The sequence below is a fragment of the Hippichthys cyanospilos genome, chromosome 9 (assembly GCF_059441005.1).
Source record: "Hippichthys cyanospilos isolate Australia breed blue-spotted pipefish chromosome 9, RoL_Hcya_1.0, whole genome shotgun sequence".
NCBI lineage: Eukaryota > Metazoa > Chordata > Actinopteri > Syngnathiformes > Syngnathidae > Hippichthys > Hippichthys cyanospilos.
This window is the reverse complement of record NC_142377.1, coordinates 930455-948566: the sequence shown is the minus strand read 5'-3', so window position 1 is coordinate 948566 and position 18112 is coordinate 930455. Positions and strand designations below refer to the sequence as shown.

The following is an 18112-nucleotide window of genomic DNA, read 5'->3' as shown; positions in this document are numbered from 1 at the left end:
TCATTTAACTCATCTGCATGGATATGTCTTGTAGACATAAAATAGCTCCGCCTCTTGCGTGCTTAGGCCTGCGTTAGTCAGCTCCAACGCACAGCATCAGACTAAAGTCAAGATCAGGCAAGCAAATACAAGGACTATGCCAATAATAACGCTGTTAAAACATTCGAAGTCCAACACTCATTGTCAACTTTAATGCATGCATTGTAAGAAAGCATTCGTGAAACTTTGAGATGCCACACTTTCATTCGGTTGTATGAACGAATGAAGGTAAGCTAACATACTCAGAAGAACACATGTATTCATAATTTATTAAGAAAGATTGTTCTCCCTTTATCCACTTTTTTGTGGTGCTTCTGGTGCTATGTATTTTAAAAGTTGGATAAAAATGTTTTATCCAATCATATTACAGATACCTAGTGTTGTTCGGGTCCCTGAAATCTGCCGGAGCCTTCAGAATGAAAAGAGAAGGCCATGCCCATTGTAAGTGAATGGACACAGCTCGTTCAGTTTACAGCGCTCGGACCAATCATCTTGCAAGACAGCAACCTCAGGGGATGTTAGCTGGCTAAACATAACAACATGTACATCTGGTGATTGGATAAGCTAGTAGTTGAATTGGCAGCAGATTTGTTTGTTACCGACACATTGTCCCTTCTTTGTTTTCAACCCACAATGTAAGGAAAAAGGGTGGGTCTGGTCGTGGATATCCTTGACACACCATTTTCCAAGATAAAGTAGATACTGTGAGCAGAGGTCGGCCGACCACTGTGTTAGCTAGTCTATCCCAGCAGGACAAATGTTTTGTGAGTCATTTTCATAACAGCAACTATAGATGTGACCCATGGCAAACAGCCTGTTGAACGCTCATTCTCGGCAGTGAAGCATCTTAAAATGTATGTCAGAAACACATTTTTATGTGCTCAGCCATATGTGGCTTTCGGTATTTGCCTCCCTGTCCATAGAAAAAGACTTGGATGTCCCTTACACGCACAGATAAATTGCTCAACAGAGCCATTGAAGTCTTTTTGAGGAAAGGAAAAAGGATGGATCTTATTTTCAAATAACAAGGTACTGTGCAGGTTCACATTGCCGAGTGTAAACAGCGCATTTGCAACATTAATCAAGGGCAACAAAACTACATGTCAAAGTTCTTTAGAATATTGATTTTAAATGCCCGGGAAATTGAGTGGATTAATCTATGATGTAATGTATATGTGTGAATTCTCAAGACCTGGAGTCATATTGCTATTTTTACAAGACTTATTAGGTAGGAATAAATTTGACATCACCGAAGTGTTGATACTATTGAAGGGCCAGGATTGAAATGCACAGCCAGCTACTAATTACATTACATTACAAAAGACACAAAAATGGTGTACAATCCTTGAACGTTTGTTTTACTACCAGAAACATTGCATGTTTTTTTTCTCTCTTGATAATTGTCCCATTCTTCTGCTAAAATTTGCCTCTATTAATTTAAAAGGTAGTTATTACTTTTTCAAACTTTAGGTTATTTATATTGCCTTCCATACTGCAAATCCCTGTCACAACACCATATTGGAAATAACCCCAGACCTTGATTTATCCTCCAATAAAAGTAACTATTCCAAGTGTGGCTGTGATGGAATTGTTCTAACATGCTTTGAGAAATTCACCTTTTGCCACGTTTCCAGCATCCACCCTTTAGTAGGCTGTGGGCCAGGGATGGGCAATTGCAGGCCGCACGGGCCAGTATCCTGCATATGTTTTCCAGTTTTCTCTCACCCACACACCTGATTTAAACCATTAGCCCATCAACAAGCTCTGCTAGAGCTTGCTGTGGACCCTGGAAAATACCACACATTTTTTTTAATTGGCTTTTGTTTAGTGCTGGTTTCAGGGCACTGATTCAACCATGGAGGCCAGAACTCAACAAATCGCTCTGTTTGACAGGAACTTGAAAGGAGTTGTCATGCGGGGTCTGCCAGACTTTGCCTTGGTAAAAAATCTCTCCACTCTCTTCATATACAGTATTTTTCATATTCTTTGTACTTGATGCTGAGAAACATTGAAGGTGTTATTCACCTCAACAGTGGATCTGTTCTTCAGCCTCTTGATGATAAACACTTTCATCTCAGCGTGAATTTAAGGCATGTGGTCTATAGTCAAGGTGCAGTAGATGTGAATGTCTGGTCTGCAAAATTATTTGTGTACACACCCATCATTTAATTGACCAATTGTTGATGCTATAAATGTCAGAATGATTTTCAGCAGTTTTGTTTTACACGAAAACATTATTTTAAAAGATTTTGGGATTGAACTTCCTGATTAAAAAAATTGATTGAAAACATATTTGACTTTTGTCAGGGAGTGTATACCGTCTAACATAAAGATAGATGTCTAGAAAATATAGACCACCAGGCCTTCCACAATGGGGTCAATTTGACAGCCGAGTGTGACCATTTTCAGACATTCATTTTCGGATCGTGGTGCAACTGTACAATCTGGAAATGCACTTGGGAGAAAAAGTAAGACAAGCCATCATTTTTAACATGAAAGCTACTGTAATTTATAATAACTTGTGAACAATTAGGATTAGAAAAGCCTCTCAGAATGGACTGTGCTTGCCTATTTTGGTCACTCAAAAATACAGATTAGGCATGACATACAGTAATTGTATACTGCATATCTTTTTAATCTCTCTCAATTATTAGTTATGTAAGTGCAATGGTTTTGAATGGAAACATTTTGCATGGTTCCTTCTCACATGTCATAGGAACATGGAGTGGGGTGTTGCCATATTGCTCATTCCCAGGGAGAATTTTGGATGTCATTTAGATGTAATAAAAATTTTCATCAAAACAAATTGATGAGCTGCCCTTGAACAATTAAATAATTGAAATTTTCTACAATCTTTCACAAACGGTTAAATATATGTTAAAATGGGACTTGTTAATAAATTGAACTGATTTGGTTAATTTTTTATTTTAAAAATTGACAATTTGAAAAATAATGAAATTGTGAAAGGCACAATAGTGGATGGGTGGTTTACAAGATGTGTTTCAAATAGTTACTAGCCTTAATTGTGCAATTCAATTAAGTTTTGCAAATTTTACATATTTTTTGCAAAAGGTATGCATCATATGTTTATGACAAAATATTTTCATAGAATATATTGTTCTATAAATTAAACCTCAAAATAAATATTTATTGGGCCATCCGTCCATCTGTTTTCTTAGTCGCTTATACTCACGATAGTCGTGAGCATGCTTCAGCCTATCCTGGCTCTGAACTGGTTGCCAGTCAATCGTGAGGCACACAAAGATGAACAACCAGCCATTCTCACAACCAAACCTACATTTTGAGTGCCGAATGCCCTACCATACATGTTGTTGGAATATGGGAAGAAAACTGAGTGCCAGGAGAAAACTTGCGCAGGTACAGGTAGAGCGATCCCAAAACCTCAGTGGGGCGGACATGCTAACCAGTCTCCACCATGTCAGCTGTTTCTTGGGTTATAACTTCATTTAAAATCATATTTGACACAAAATGATAAAAAAAAAAAAAAATTAAAAAATATATATATATTTTGGTCATAACGCCCAGCGCTGTGATCGAACAAAATTACAAGAATGGTGCCTTTTTTCTCAGTTGCGTCTTTATTTTAAATAATTAAAAAAAAAAAAAAAAAAGATGAAACATACAATTTAAATACAAGCTATTATAAAATACTGGTGTCATGAGACACTTTTCAGCCATCACTCAAACCTACTACCTAAGATTCAAGAATTTTCAAGACACTTTTCTACCGTATCACTTGCTGCCATTTCACAAAGCTCTACGATCTGAGATTTATGAATGTATAGTTAATAATACACAGCAAAAAATGTAAACTATGCTTACCTTGGAAAAGTCCTACTACGGAGCTCCTTTATGAAAACTTGACTGCCATTTTGTACAGCTTGGATATCTGTGCTCTGCAAAAAATCCTGTCTGTTCCAATGCTTTTTCCTTTTAACTTGAGACAAACAAACAAACAAACAAACAAAAAAAATAATCAGATCAATGAATGTATGTTCTTTTCCCTAACTAAAATGTATGGCTTTCAATACTTAAAGTACTACAGTATATAGTGTATATACTACAGTATATAGTGTATATAGTTTTTTTGTAGCACCTACTATATATTATCCGTTATTAGCTCCAGACAAACAAATCATCCTTGAAGCTGAAAATACTGAAAACTGTATTTTCTTTTTAATTAATTTCCATAGACTTAGCACTGGTGTGAAATAGATGAGTCCTCAGTACTTTTTATGGTGAAGGGTTTTGTGTAGTGCATTCATGAGAGTGAGCAACAATGGAGGATGACTTAGGTCTGGTCCTGAAGGAAGGGGACAAGAGATTAGCATCAGAAGAGCAGTTTAGGTTTGTGTGCGTGTGTGTGTGCTTATGTGTGGAAGAAGAAATACAATGTGAATATTTTGAGGACTAGAGAGCCATTGGAGCTTGAGGTCGACATGAATCATGTAATCATGGATTTGGATATGGATGAGGAAGCAACATAAAACTTTAATGTAGGGATGGGCCAGATTCAGATTGTGACGGCCTGATACTGTAATCTTGAGCAGTGCCCAGACACCCTTCGGAAGTAAATCACTTTGCCCACCTGTCCAAAAGATATTTTTCTTTCTCGCATGACCCACACCTTGTGACCATAACGGGGAGTGTAAGAATCTAGATCAAATGGTAAGAACAGAGCTTCAAACTCCATCTATGGAGGAAAACTATATTTTTGGAATCTTGATAACAGGCATCCTTCTTCTTGAAGTTGGTGGGTTCCTGATTTTTTGCAAACTTTCGCAGATGAGTGCAGCTAGATTGGTTGAGAAGCTGCAGGTCTTCTTTGAGGGCGTTAGATGTGACCAACACTTAGAACAGTGTTTCCCAACCTTTTGATCACCGGAGCACAGTTAATGCCTTAAATTTAATCTGCGGACCGGGGGGGGGGACTCAAATTGGATAATTTCCCACGGCACACCTGACAATATCTCACAGTGGTTGAAAAACACAGACTTAGAAGATGGAAATGTCAACATGAAAATTAATTTTCAAATCAAGTGACATAAAAAATAGCACGATGTTTGATGTCGCTGTATGTTCCACAGCTGTCTGGGAATTTATTCTCAGAGGGAGTTGCTACCAAGAAAATGAATACAGCACAATTCTAAAAGTCCCGTTCCTACATCAGTGGAAGAAATGGAACATTTCAATGTGTGGGAACACAAAGAACTGTTGGACTATACAGGTTGAATATTGAAGGAAGTGAAGAAGTATGTCATAGTGTATCAGTAGCTGCCAGTCTGTGGCACCAAAGCCTTGGTCACACCACGAAGCTTGAAGAACTCAAAGATCTGGTAAATGAAGTGAACTTTTCTGAACAAGAAGAAATTCTCTTCTGTGAAGGACGTGAGGAAGGCAAGCTGGCTAGAAAGTCATTCAAGTTGATTGTGGGAATCTGTTCCAAACACATAATGCAGCTGATTCACAGTGATGTCTGTGGTCCCTAGCAGACTGAATTTATAAATGAATCAAACTATGTTGTGACTTTCATTGATAACTACACAAGATGCTGCAAAGTATACTTCATGAAACAGAGAAGAATGAGGCGCTAAACAAATTCAAGGAGTTTGAGAAAACATTTTCAAAACCCTAACCCGAATCCTCCGAGCAACACAAAGGTGCGCAATGATAATGGTGATAAATTCACATCAAGGGAGTTTCAAGAATATATTCAATATAATGTACAACAAAATGGTGATCAAATCAAAATCAATTTATTTGTGTAGCCCTGAATCGATCACCACAGTCTCAAAAGGCTTCACAGGTGAAAAATAAAAATTGAAAAGATCACACAGAACATTTCAAATATACAATCACATTCCCCTGAACAAAGCTCCCAGAAGAGAAAGGGAAAAACTCAAAAACCCCATCCTGGAAAAAAATAAGAGAAATGACCACAGATGCAGGGATCTCACTTCCAGGCTCAACAGTTTGCAAAAGAATCCAAGTGCCAAAAATAACACATTGTGTCATTTTAAGCAGTAAGTATCAAGTGTGAAGATGCCCTGACACCAGGAGATGCCATTGGGTAAGATCCACCTCAAAGTCTGGCCCAGTGGGTCCATTCCGACAGGATTGCCGCAACATTCGATTCTTCACCCACCATCTAGCAGTTTATCCAAACCGAGAGAAGGGGGCAGAGAAGAAAACAAGAAAGCTGCATTCAGACAGACCCGATAGCTAAATGCTTGAGTGTGGAAATGTGTACAGTGGGCCCCCAGTTTACGAGATTAATCGGTTCCCATCGTAACGCGAATTCGCCATACGGCGAGCAATCCAAGCTATGTTAAATAGCTAATGCGTATAAAACCCCAGGTAAAAACATCCAAATTGTATATACATTTTAAAAATTGGTATCAAAATAATATAACTACAACATATATATAATATATGGTGGACCCCAGGTTTGCAATGTCCCTGCCTTACGACTTTTTCCACCTTACGATGTGTCCCCTCTTTAGGGCATTTTTTTCCGCCTTTCGAGACCTCAAACATGGCGGTGAGTGTGCGTGCGTGTCTACAAGGGGCAACGGGCTCATACATGTCACTACAATGCTGTTCTGCTATTGGTCGGTGTCACGACTCCCTAAGATACTGGTCTACTATTGGTCGGCGTCACGGGGGTCACGACCATGCTGGTCTGCTATTGGTCGGCAGACGGGGTCACAAAGATGGCTGCCTAAAGACTTGATCTCGTTTGAGAGAGCTTTCAATATGGTATTTATAGTCCATTTTTGAGTGACGTGACTTGAGCTTCTTATGGCCATAACCCCAAGCGAGGGTAGCCTAGCCAAGGGCTATCTTAGCCTTCTTCGTATTTCTTGATTATCTCCAGCTTCGTTTACATATAAATCATCTTCTTCTCTCTTTAACATCACTAGCAATCTTGGGACCCATGGCTAACCAAATCAAGTTTGAATCAAGCACTAAATGCACTAAAAATACGTTTTTGTCAGCACTCACACAAGATCAAGTCTTTAGGCAGCCATCTTTGTGACCCCGTGCAGTTACACATGTATAGACGTATGAGCACGGACACATCCAACATGGCAGTCACGCATGCACATTGACCACCATGTTGGGTGAAAGAAATGGTGTAAAGAGAGGACACGTCGTAACATGAAAAAAGCATAAGGCAGGGACGTCGCAGACAGGGGTTACACTGTATTTAATTGGGATTTAAAGATTTCAAATGAGGTGGCTGTGTAAATTTCCATTAATAGAGTATGCCAGAGCGCTGGTGCAAAAATGGAAAAAGCCCGGGATCCAGCAGCCTTTTTTTGTCTTGTGACCTAAGTTTTCAGGACAGAACATACGGTGATACTAAGTGAACAAGATAGGAAGGACCTAAGGAATGTAAAATTTTATAAGTTACTGGAGCTGGTACCTTTAGGTCAAGAGGGAGGCTTTTTTCGACTCATAAGACCATTTTGGGTCCAATTACAGCCACTTTTTTGGTTTTGGCACAATCAGAATTTGAGGCGGCGTGCAGGCCACGCCCATTATTGAAAAGTCGTAAAATTTGAGAAGCTTCATGTTCCATGTCTTAATGGTATTCTCACCAATTTTCATTAATTTACTCAGACTTAGCACAGTGCATGAAAGTGCAACCACTAGGTGCCGCAATAAGCTTTCCAGAATTTTTTTTTTGTACAGATGTGTTAAAAGCATTAGTCTTCATGTGTCTGTGAAGTTTTCTGTGAAGTTTTCTGTGAAGTTTTTTGACGCTTGTACAGTTATTAAGGTTTTTGTCACTCGGCGAAGGAAACATAAAACACGTATTTTGAAGCCCTGCCTCCATCAGCTATATTGGCGCATATTCACAAAATTTTGTCCATGTGTGCCCCTAAGTCTGATAATGGACCAGAGCAAAATTGAAGTCTGTTTAGAAGAACTGGTTAATCGTTAAGTAGGAAGCAGTTGGGGAAAAATTTGTAACTTTTTTTGTACATCTGAGCACATTGCTTGTGTTGACTTTTTTGTAGGACTCAAAGTCCTATATATGCCTAAAAATTTTCGCAGCTCTAGGTCAAATGGGTTGGGACTGCCTGGCTTTTATCCACTCTAGGTGGGCTGCAGAACCTTTTTTTTTTTTTTTGCATTGTTTTCTTCTGAAAACAATACGAACAACACGAAAATATCAAAATTTTGCCAGGCCCGATGACTGTGCAAAATTTGGTGACTTTTCGTGCATGTTTAGACCCTCACAAATGGGAAAGTTCACGAAGAGTAAACAATAACTAGAGCTGCAGGCAGCTATAACGGGACCTCGCAGTGCGTGTACGTTCGGGTGCATGTACGGCTTATGCAGGTGAACAGTAGAAATCAATGTTTTAGAAAAGGTCAAACTTTCATTAGCATTTGTTCAGCGGGCGCAACTAAGCAAATGGAAGTGGAAAAATTGTATTATATTATTTTCAGCCACAAGATGATTCTAGCACTAAAATGGAATGTAAGTTTGTGATGTTTGTAGGAATGGACTTTCATTCAATGTGTGAAATCGCGATGAGATCATCTGGGTCAAATTACAGCAGCATTTGCTGTTATGATAAATTTACTGTTATGGCCATTATCAAATCGTGATATTTGATGGAGGAAATTAGGCCTGTCTGAAGGCCTGTCAGAAAAAAATTCTGTGATACTACTTAGACAGGCTCAACAAAAGACATAATAAAAATGTAGCTGTATTTTTGTTTTGTCGCCAATTCAATGGAATGAACAGAGTAAATAGAAATGTAAAAATTATGTTAACCTTGACTTTGTTTTAGTATTTGTGTTAAGAAATCATTTTGGACTTACCATCATTCAGAGTAATTATAAGGAAGATCTGACAAGCCACAAAAAGTAGAAGCTGCTACAACATAAACATTCCACTGTGTGGAATGTGGCACAGAGACAAATAGCTCTTTATCCTTTTGTATTTGTTCTTTGCTCTTTATTTCTGTATCAAGAGACTATGTACTTATTGAAGCACTGCTCTCTAATGGAGGGAGGACTATCCCCCCAATTCCAGTAAGCCATAAAGGTTTTTTTTTTTTCATTTTTTTACCCCTCCGTGAGCCGTCACCTTAATGTGGTGGAGGGATTTGCGTGTTCCAGTGATACTAGGAGCTAAGCTGTTGGGGGCTTTAGGCCCCTGGTAGGGTCACCCATGGCAAACAGGTCCTAGGTGAGGTTGCAGACTAAACACGGCTCACAGATGAACAAAAATGGATAAACAAAATAGGAACAAAATAAATGGATTTTCGTTTCCCTCGTCGCGGGTCACCTGGGCCCCCCTCGGGAGCCAGGCCTGAGGTGGGGCTTGTTGCCGAGTTCCTGGTGGCCGGGCCTGCACCCATGCGACCCGGCCGGGCTCAGCCCGAAGAGACGACGTAGGTCCCCCCTCACGTGGGCTCACCACCTGTGGGAGGGGCCATAGGGGTCAGGTGCAAAGAGAGCTGGGCGGCGGACAAAGGCGAGGACTTTGGTTTACCGATCCCCGGCTACAGAAGCTAGCTCTTGGGACATGGAATGTCACCTCTCTGGCGGGGAAGGAGCCTGAGCTGGTGTGCGAGAACGAGAAGTTCCGACTTGATATAGTCGGACTCGCGTCCACAAACAGCTTGTGCTCTGGTACCAGTCCTCTCGGGAGGGGTCGGACTCTCTTCCACTCTGGAGTTGCCAGCGGTGAGAGGCGCAGAGCTGGTGTGGGCAATCTTGTTGCACCCCAGCTCAGCGCCTGTACATTGGGGTTTACCCCAGTGGACGAGGAGGTCGCCTCCCCCCGCCTTCGGGTGGGGGGGACGAGTCCTGACTGTTGTTTGTGCCTGTACACCAAACAGCAGTTCAGAGTACCCACCCTTTTAGGAGTCCTTGGAGGGTGTGTTGGAAAGCGCTCCCTCCGGGGACCCCCTCGTTCTGCTGGGGGACTTCAATGCTCACGTGAGCAATGACAGTGAGACCTGGAAGGGTGTGATTGGAAGGACCCCCCCCCCAATCTGAACCCGAGCAGTGCGTTGTTATTGGACTTCTGCACTCGTCACTGATTGTCCATAACAAACACCGTGTTCAAACATAGGGGTGTCCATATGTGCACTTGGCACCAGTACACCCTAAGGCACAGTTCTATGATCGACTTTGTGGTTGTATCATCGGATTTGCGGTCGCATGTATTGGACACTCGGGTGAAGAGAGGGTCGGAGCTGTCAACTGATCACCACCTGGTGGTGTGTTGGCTCCGATGGTAGGAAGGAAGCTGGCCAGACCTGGCAGACCCAAACGTATCGTGAGGGTCTGCTGGGAACGTCTGGCAGAGTCCCCTGTCAGAAGGAGTTTCAACTCCCACCTCCGACAGAATTTCTCCCACGTCCTGGGGGAGGTGGGGGACAAGCTGAAGAAGGAGTCCTATCGGGCCTTTTTGGCCTGCGGGACTCCAGAGGCAGCTGACAAGTACCGGCTGGCCAAACGGAGTGCGGCTTCAGCGGTCGCCAAGGCAAAAACTCGGGTGTGGGAGGAATTCGGTGAGGCCATGGAAAGCGACTTCTGGATGGCTTCAAAGAAATTCTGGTCCACCATCCGGCGTCTCAGAGGAGGGAAGCAGTGCATCATTGACACTGTGTACAGTGGAGACGGGGCACTGCTCACCTCAACTCGGGACGTTGTGAATCGGTGGGCAGAATACTTCGAAGACCTCCTCAATCCCACCGACACGTCTTCCTCTGAGGAAGCAGAGTCTTCGGGCACCAAGATGTTCTCTCCCATCTCTGGGGCTGAAGTCACTGAGGTGGTCAAAAAACTCCTTGGTGGCAAGGCCCCGGGGGAGAATGAAATCCGCCCGGAGTTCCTGAAGGCTCTGAATGCTGTAGGGCTGTCTTGGCTGAAACGCCTCAGCAACATCGCGTGGACATCGGGGACTGGGGTGGTGGTCCCCCTTTATAAGAAGGGGGACCGGAGGGTGTGTTCGAACTACAGAGGAATCACACTCGTCAGCCCGCCCGGTGAGGTCTATTCAGGGGTGCTGGAGAGGAGGGTCCATCAAGAAGTCGAGTCTCAGATTCAGGAAGAGCAGTGTGGTTTTGGTCCTGGCCGTGAGGGCGCATGGGATTCGCCCAACCAGTCTACATGTGCTTTGTAGACTTGGAGAAGGCGTTCGACCGTGTCCCTTGGCGATCTCTGTGGGGGATGCTTCGGGAGTATGGGGTACCGGATGCCCTGATACGGGCTGTTCGTTCCCTGTGCGACCAATGTCTGAGCTTGCTCCATGTTTCCAGCAGTAAGTCGAATTTGATTCCGGTGAGAGTTTGACTGCCAACTGCGCTTTGTCACCTATTTTGTTCATTACTTTTATGGACAGACTTTCTAGCTGCAGTTGAAGCGTTAAGATGGTCTAGTTTGGGGGTCTCAGCATTTCATCTCTGCTATTTGCAGATGATTTGGTGCTCTTGGCCTCCTCACACCGTGACCTCCAAGTCTCACTGAAGCAGTTTGTGGGCTGGGCATGAGGTCCTGCCCCAAGTGGAAGTGTTCAAGTATCTCGGCGTGGCAGAAAAGATCCAACAAGATTTGGATCTGATAAGTTTGCTGATGTTGTGACTGTTGATCATCATGCCAATATGTGACGTTTGACAGAGCCAGTCACACTGAAAGAAGCATTGCTGAGTGACTTTGGATTGGAATCTATGTCCACAGTGATTCTGGAAGACAACCAAGAAGTCATCACAATCTCCAAGAATCCTGTTCACAGCTCCAGGAACAAACATATAGATGTTTACTACCTCTACAATCAGAGTTTACACATGAAATTCTAATGTATTACAAAAGATATGTAAGTAACAGATTAACAATGCTTCTAACAACGCCACCACTGTCCTGTTCCTGTTGCTGCTCCTTTTCATGTCTCCCTTGCAGCATAAGTCTCATGAGGATGTACAGGCACTCTTACAAGACAAGTGATTGGCTCCTGCCGCGACCAATGAGGCCAGGAGTTGTAATCTACTTCAACCAAACTCCCATGGTCACGCCGGGAGCCAAGCACATGTCTTGCAGGAGTGTCCGAGAATTGTACTTCCTCATGAAACTCACAAGCTGCGAGATGAGACTCGGGAAGGAGTAGCAAGACAGCGGTGGCCACAAAATGGAGCGTTGTAAAGTTTGGGATTTTCATTTACGTCTCTGAAAAGCAATCTGGCTGCATGTTTTTGACACTCGGTTGAAGAGAGGGCCTGAGCTGTCAACTGATCACCAAAGGCTGGCTCCAATGCAGGGGGAGGATGCTGGTCAGACCTGGTAGACCCAAACACATTGTGAGGGTCTGCCATAAACGCCTGGCAGAGTTCCCTGTCAGAAGGACTTTCAACTCCCACTACAGGCATAATTTCTCCCACATCTCAGGAGAGGTGGAGGACATATATGGTGGTTGGTGCCGGTTGTGGCAGCAATCCCCGAACCCAGTAGTAGACACCAGCGGTAAGCGATTCTATCAAGCTGAAGGAGTCCTATCCGGCCTTATTGGCCTGTGGGACTCCAGAGGCAGCTGACAGGAGCCAACTGGCCAAATGGAGCGTGTCTTGAACTCTGCTTGGCTAGTGCATCTTTGGCTAGTCCAGGACATGCAGCAGCCACTGTAATGCAGAACCAGTCTATCTACGTTCCTGGCCACATCTATGGTCACGAGCTGTGGGTCTTGACCAAAAGTCCAGAGCTCCCAGAGACAACCGGCCAAAATGTGTTTCCTCTGCATAAGATAAGGTGAGAAGCTCCATCATCCGAGAGGGACTCAATATCGAGCGGCTGCTTCTCTGCATTAAGAAGAGCAAGTTGAGGTGGTTTGGGCGTCTAATGAGGATAACTCCCAAACACCTCCCTGGTGAGGTGTTCTGGGCATGTCCCACTGGGAAGAGGCTGTCTCCTGGCTGGTCTGGGAACACCTGTGGATCCTCCCGGAGAAGCTAAGCAAAGTGGCTGGAGAGCGGGAAGTCTGGGCTTCCCTACTGAGGTTGATGCCCCCACAAGTCGACCCAAGATGAGCAGAAGATAATGGATGGAAGGATAGTTGGATGGAAAATATTCTTGGGGGCACTTAAGTGCCGCTCACTTGCAACTAAATTATTCCAGACATTGTGCCACAGTCGACCCCGGATGAGCAGAAGACAATGGATGGAAGGATGGTTGGATGGGTGGATGGAAAATCCAACTGTTCTTGGGGGCACTAAATTATTCCAGGCATTGTGCCACAGTCGTCCTACAATATAACACCAGTAGGATTATGTCATTTTTAATACCCTGAATCAGCGATTGTGATTAGAAAAATGTTGTACAGTTAATATCAGGAGTTGTGACTTGAGACTCACTCCAGGAGGGAGGAACAACCTCCATACTTTATTTAGTATGGTAAGGTTTATTTTGAAATGTTGGTTTGACTTTGGTTTGGTTTCTTTTGAAGCACCTTCTCATGACGTTTGGTGGTGTATTTTACTGTTATGCAGCAGATTCTACTGTGTGTCCCATTGCCCCCCCCAAAAAAAAGATTCCATGCTGTGCAGGGTCGTGGTGTTTTAATATTATGAGATCACTTCGTATGAGGTCTCATCCCAGCCCTAATATTTTTTTAATCTAATTATTAATTTCTGACATCCCAGTATACATCTGCGCCAAGAGTCCATTGCACAAAAACACTAAATTATGCCTTTTGTTTAGATTTGACATGAGCTCGTAGCTCGCTGCAAACAATTATTTGAAGCAGTATTCTAATAACAAAACCTTTAACAGTGCAGTATTCTTTTAATTAAGCACTTAACAGCCCATGGACGGGAAGATGGAAAATGACTTTTCAAAACTGCTTTCTGTCAAACCGACAGACAGTCCATGCCTACTAAAAGTTGAACATTTGTTTTGTCTTTTTCAAAATATTCAACATACATGTAGATTTGCCGTGGGTCTTCTCGCAGTTTGGGCAATGATATATGTCAATATCAGGGGCATCTTCTTCGTCCACACCAACACAACTGAAAACAATAAAACATATTATGTAGCTTTAAAAGCACATATAGGATAAATGTGTTTTGTGCATGCACACAAATGTTTTTGTTTTTTTTTTAAATGAAGTTCACAGGATTTTTTCTAACCACCAGATCACACAAGCAATCGACATTTTACAAATTTAATTTATTGACATGCAAATAAATGTGCACAAAATTGTTGGTGCCCCTTTATGAATGAGTATGAATAATAATTAAAAAAAAGAGCTGCAAGCAGCAATTAAGAGCCTTCAAAGACATGTGCACATTGGGGTTTGAACGTGTCAGGGTATGATCAAGTTAGAGTATGAACGTGTTTCGTATACGCACATTGGGGTAAGTGAACATTAGAAGTCAATGTGTTAAAAAAAATGTCCAACTTTTATTACATTTGATCAAAAGGCTCAATAAAGTATCAGATTTTTTTTAAGCTTGTACAGCTGAGTTATAAAGGTTTGTGTCTCATGTGGCGAAGTAAATATCAAAGGCATAATATAAAGCCCGGCGGCTCCTCACGAAATTTTGAACAATTGTGCCTCCCAGTCTGATAAAACACTACAGCAAATATGATGTTGATTAGGTCAAGCTTTTAGGAGAAAGAAGGAGCAGTTCAGGACCTGCAAATGAGCAAAAACGGGCCGAAGGTGCACATTCAATAATTTGTTACTCTTTTTCTATACATCTGAACATATATGGCTCACACTGACTTTTTGTGGGGCTCGAGGTCCTACATAAAGCGATACATTTTTTTAGCTCTAGGTCAAACGGGCCCGGACTGAGAAAAAGTCGTAAAATTTGTAAACCTTAATATTCCGTGTATTAGTGGTGTTCTGACCAATTTTCAGTTATTTACTCATATAACACAACACATGAAAGTTTAAAAAAATTACATTTTTATCAACCACTAGGCTACACTAGCAGCTATTTCCCAAAATTTTTTTCAAAGGTGTTAAAGGCATTAGTCTCCATGTGTTTATGAACTTTTAGATTTTTTAAAGCTTGCACATCAGAGTTATTAAAGGTTATTGTCACTCTTGACAAAGGAAAAATGGATAACATAATTTGAAGCCCCGCCCCTATCATATATGTCGGCCGATCTTCACCAAAATTAGCTCAGTTGTGCCCCTATGTCTGATGATGCACCACAACAAATTTGAAAGCAATTAGGTAAAGCGTGAAGGAGAAACAAGGAGCAGTTTGGGACCTGCAAACGTGCAAAAATGGGCCAAAAATGCACATTCAAAAATTCATAACTCTTTTTCTGTACATCTGAGCACATGGCTCGCGCTGACTTTTTTGTAGGTCTCTAGGTCCTACATATGCCTAAAAATTTTCGTGGCTCGAGCTCAAACGGGCCGGGACTAGGTGCACTTTTTCGACCCTAGGTCCCTATTTTTGCTTTGTTTTAGGAAACACTAAAACATCAAATTTTTCACGAAGCCTGACAACTGTGCAAAACTTTTCATGCACTTTTCATGGTGACTTTTCGTGCATGTTTAGGCCCTCAAAAATGGAAAAGCGCTGCACAGTAAATAATAATAACTAGAGCTGCAAGCAGCTATAAAGGGCCCTCACAAACCTGTGCACATTGGGGTATGAACAGGTCGGTGTATGAACAAGGAGTATGAATGATGAAAAAGTAGTTGTAGATGACTTCAGTGCAGGACTCTTACCAAATATGTAAAATTTAGACAAGGTGTGACAATGTGGGTTGAGTTACTGCAGCTTTTATTACAATCTTGTGACTTTCAATTACCGTATAGGCCACACCCACTGTCGAAACATCCTACTATTCGATGGAGGGCATTAGGCGTGGCCACTGGCTTTTCAGAAAACATTTAAGCAATATCACTTCAAAGGGGCTCAGCAGAGTACATAAAAACATTAAGGATTTTCTATATTTGTTGCTGCCACTAGGTGGCGCTCGTACTATGATAAAAAATAGGCTTGTAGGTGTGTTTCACATTGGACTCCCATCCCATATATGAAGTTTTAAAAATATCAGATCGTCTGGGTCCAATTACAGCAACTTTTACCGTTTTGGCGAGACATCGGATTTTAAGTTGGCATAGAGGCCACGCCCTTTATTAAAAAGTCATAAAAGTTGAGAACCTTAATGTTCCAATGTGTCAGCTTTTCTGACCATTTTTGAGTTCATTTAGTCAAACAGGCATTTCACAGTACATAAAAGTATAAAAAATGAGATTTTTGTTCGCCACTGGGTGGCACTGTAAATGATTTGAAAGTTTATCACATAGCTGTATTATTGCAAGACTTTGAAAGTGCCAGGAAAGTTTCAGATGGTTTGAAGCTGTCACAGCTGAGTTAAGATTTTTGTCACTCTTGCCGAAGGAAATATTAAACATAATTTGAAGCTCCGCCCCCATCTTTTATGTCATGAGATCTTCACGATATTTGGACTATGTGTGCCTCTTCGTTGGGTAATGATTCATGCCAAAGTTGAAGGTAATGGGGTGAATCGTTTAAGAGAAAAAGGCACAAGTTTGAGACCAGCTCATGTCTAAGTACGACCAAAACAGCACATTAAAAAAATTAATAACAATTTGTCTGTATATCCTAGCACATCACTTCTATTGACTTTTTTGTAGGTCTTACAGTCCTTCATTTGCCTACAAAGTTTCATAGCTGTAGGTCAAACCAAACAGGAATGACTCCAATCTTTCGACTAATGACATTTTTTGCAGCCACTAGGTGGCGCTAGCTTTAAACTAGAATATATGTTTGTCAATATGTTCAGGAGAATATTTTCATCCATTGTGAGAAATTGTGAGAAGATCAGATCATCTGGGTCAAATTACAGCAACTTTTACTGGACAGATAAAGCTTCCGAATGAAAATGGTCGTAGAGGCCACGCCCATTATTGAAACTTCGTAAAATTTGGTGGAGGTCAGCAGGGCTGTCTAGAGGCTTTTCAGACTTAATTTCAGAAATATTAATTCAAAGGGCTCAGCTAAACACATAAAAACGTTTAAAAAATGCTATATTTTTGGCTGCCACTAGGTGGCGCGCGCACTATAACAAAAAATATGTTGATAGGTGTATTCCGCATTGGAAACCCATCAAATATATGAAGTTTGGAAAGATGAGACCATCTGGGACCAAACACAGCAACTTTGTTCGTTTTGGCGAGACATCAGACTGACATTTTTGTTTGCCACTAGATGGCCTCATAAGCAATTGAAGATTTGTTTAAACACTTGTGTTAAGGGCTTGAGTCTCCATGTGTCTGTGAAGTTTCATATTTTTCTAAGCTTGTAAAGCTGAGTTATAAAGGTTTGTTTCACATGTGGCAAAGTAATCATCAAAGGCATAATATAAAGCCCCGCCCCCAACATATTTGTTGGTGGATCGTCACAAAAATTTGAACAATTGTGCCTCACAGTCAGATAAAACATCACAGCAAATTTGAAGTCGATCAGGTCAAGCGTTTGGGAGAAAAAAGGAGCAGTTCGGGACCTGCAAATGAGCAAAAACAGGCCAAAAGTGCACATTCAAAAATTCATATCTCTCTTTCTGTACATCTGAGCATATGGCTCGCGCTGACTTTTTTGTAGGGCTCAAGATCCTACATAAGGCTACAAATTTTTGTAGCTTTAGGTCAAACGGGCCGGGAGTGAGAGGCTATTTTCCACTCATAAGGCCATTTTGGGGCCAATTACAGCCACTTTTTTCGTTTTGGCAAGTCATCTGACTTCGAGGTGGCGTGCAGACTACGCCCATTATCGAAAAGTCGTAAAATTTTAAAACCTTAATATTCCATATCTTAATGATGTTCTGACCAGTTTTCACTTGTTTTACTCAAACAGACTGAGCACAATACATGAAAGTGTAAAAAATGACATTTTAATCAACCACTAGGCAGCGCTTGTAGGTATTTAAAAAAACTTTTTTAACGGTGTTAAAGACATAAGTTTCCATGTGTCTATGAAGTTTTAGATTTTTTTAAGCTAGTACATCAAAGTTATTAAGGTTTATGTCACTCTTGGCGAAG

General features: G+C 41.7%; 1 protein-coding gene across 6 annotated transcripts in view; it reads right to left on the bottom strand.

Annotated features, from left to right (window-relative positions):
- phf2 (PHD finger protein 2) overlaps nucleotides 1-18112 on the bottom strand; it is a 275649-nt gene that overhangs the window by 215058 nt on the left and 42479 nt on the right. For 4 of the 6 annotated variants that reach the window (XR_015866616.1, XM_088423750.1, XM_088423748.1 and 1 more), the window contains exons 2-3: nucleotides 14002-14087; nucleotides 3883-3997 (exon numbers count right to left, since the gene is read on the bottom strand). Coding sequence is in view for 4 of the 6 variants with exons in the window: in XM_088423750.1 (XP_088279876.1) it covers nucleotides 3883-3997; nucleotides 14002-14087 (201 nt within the window). In the remaining 2 variants the exon portion in view is untranslated. Of the gene's footprint in view, nucleotides 1-3882; nucleotides 3998-14001; nucleotides 14088-18112 lie in introns of those variants that run through there. The other 2 variants (XM_088423749.1, XM_088423752.1) reach the window with 1 other exon arrangement.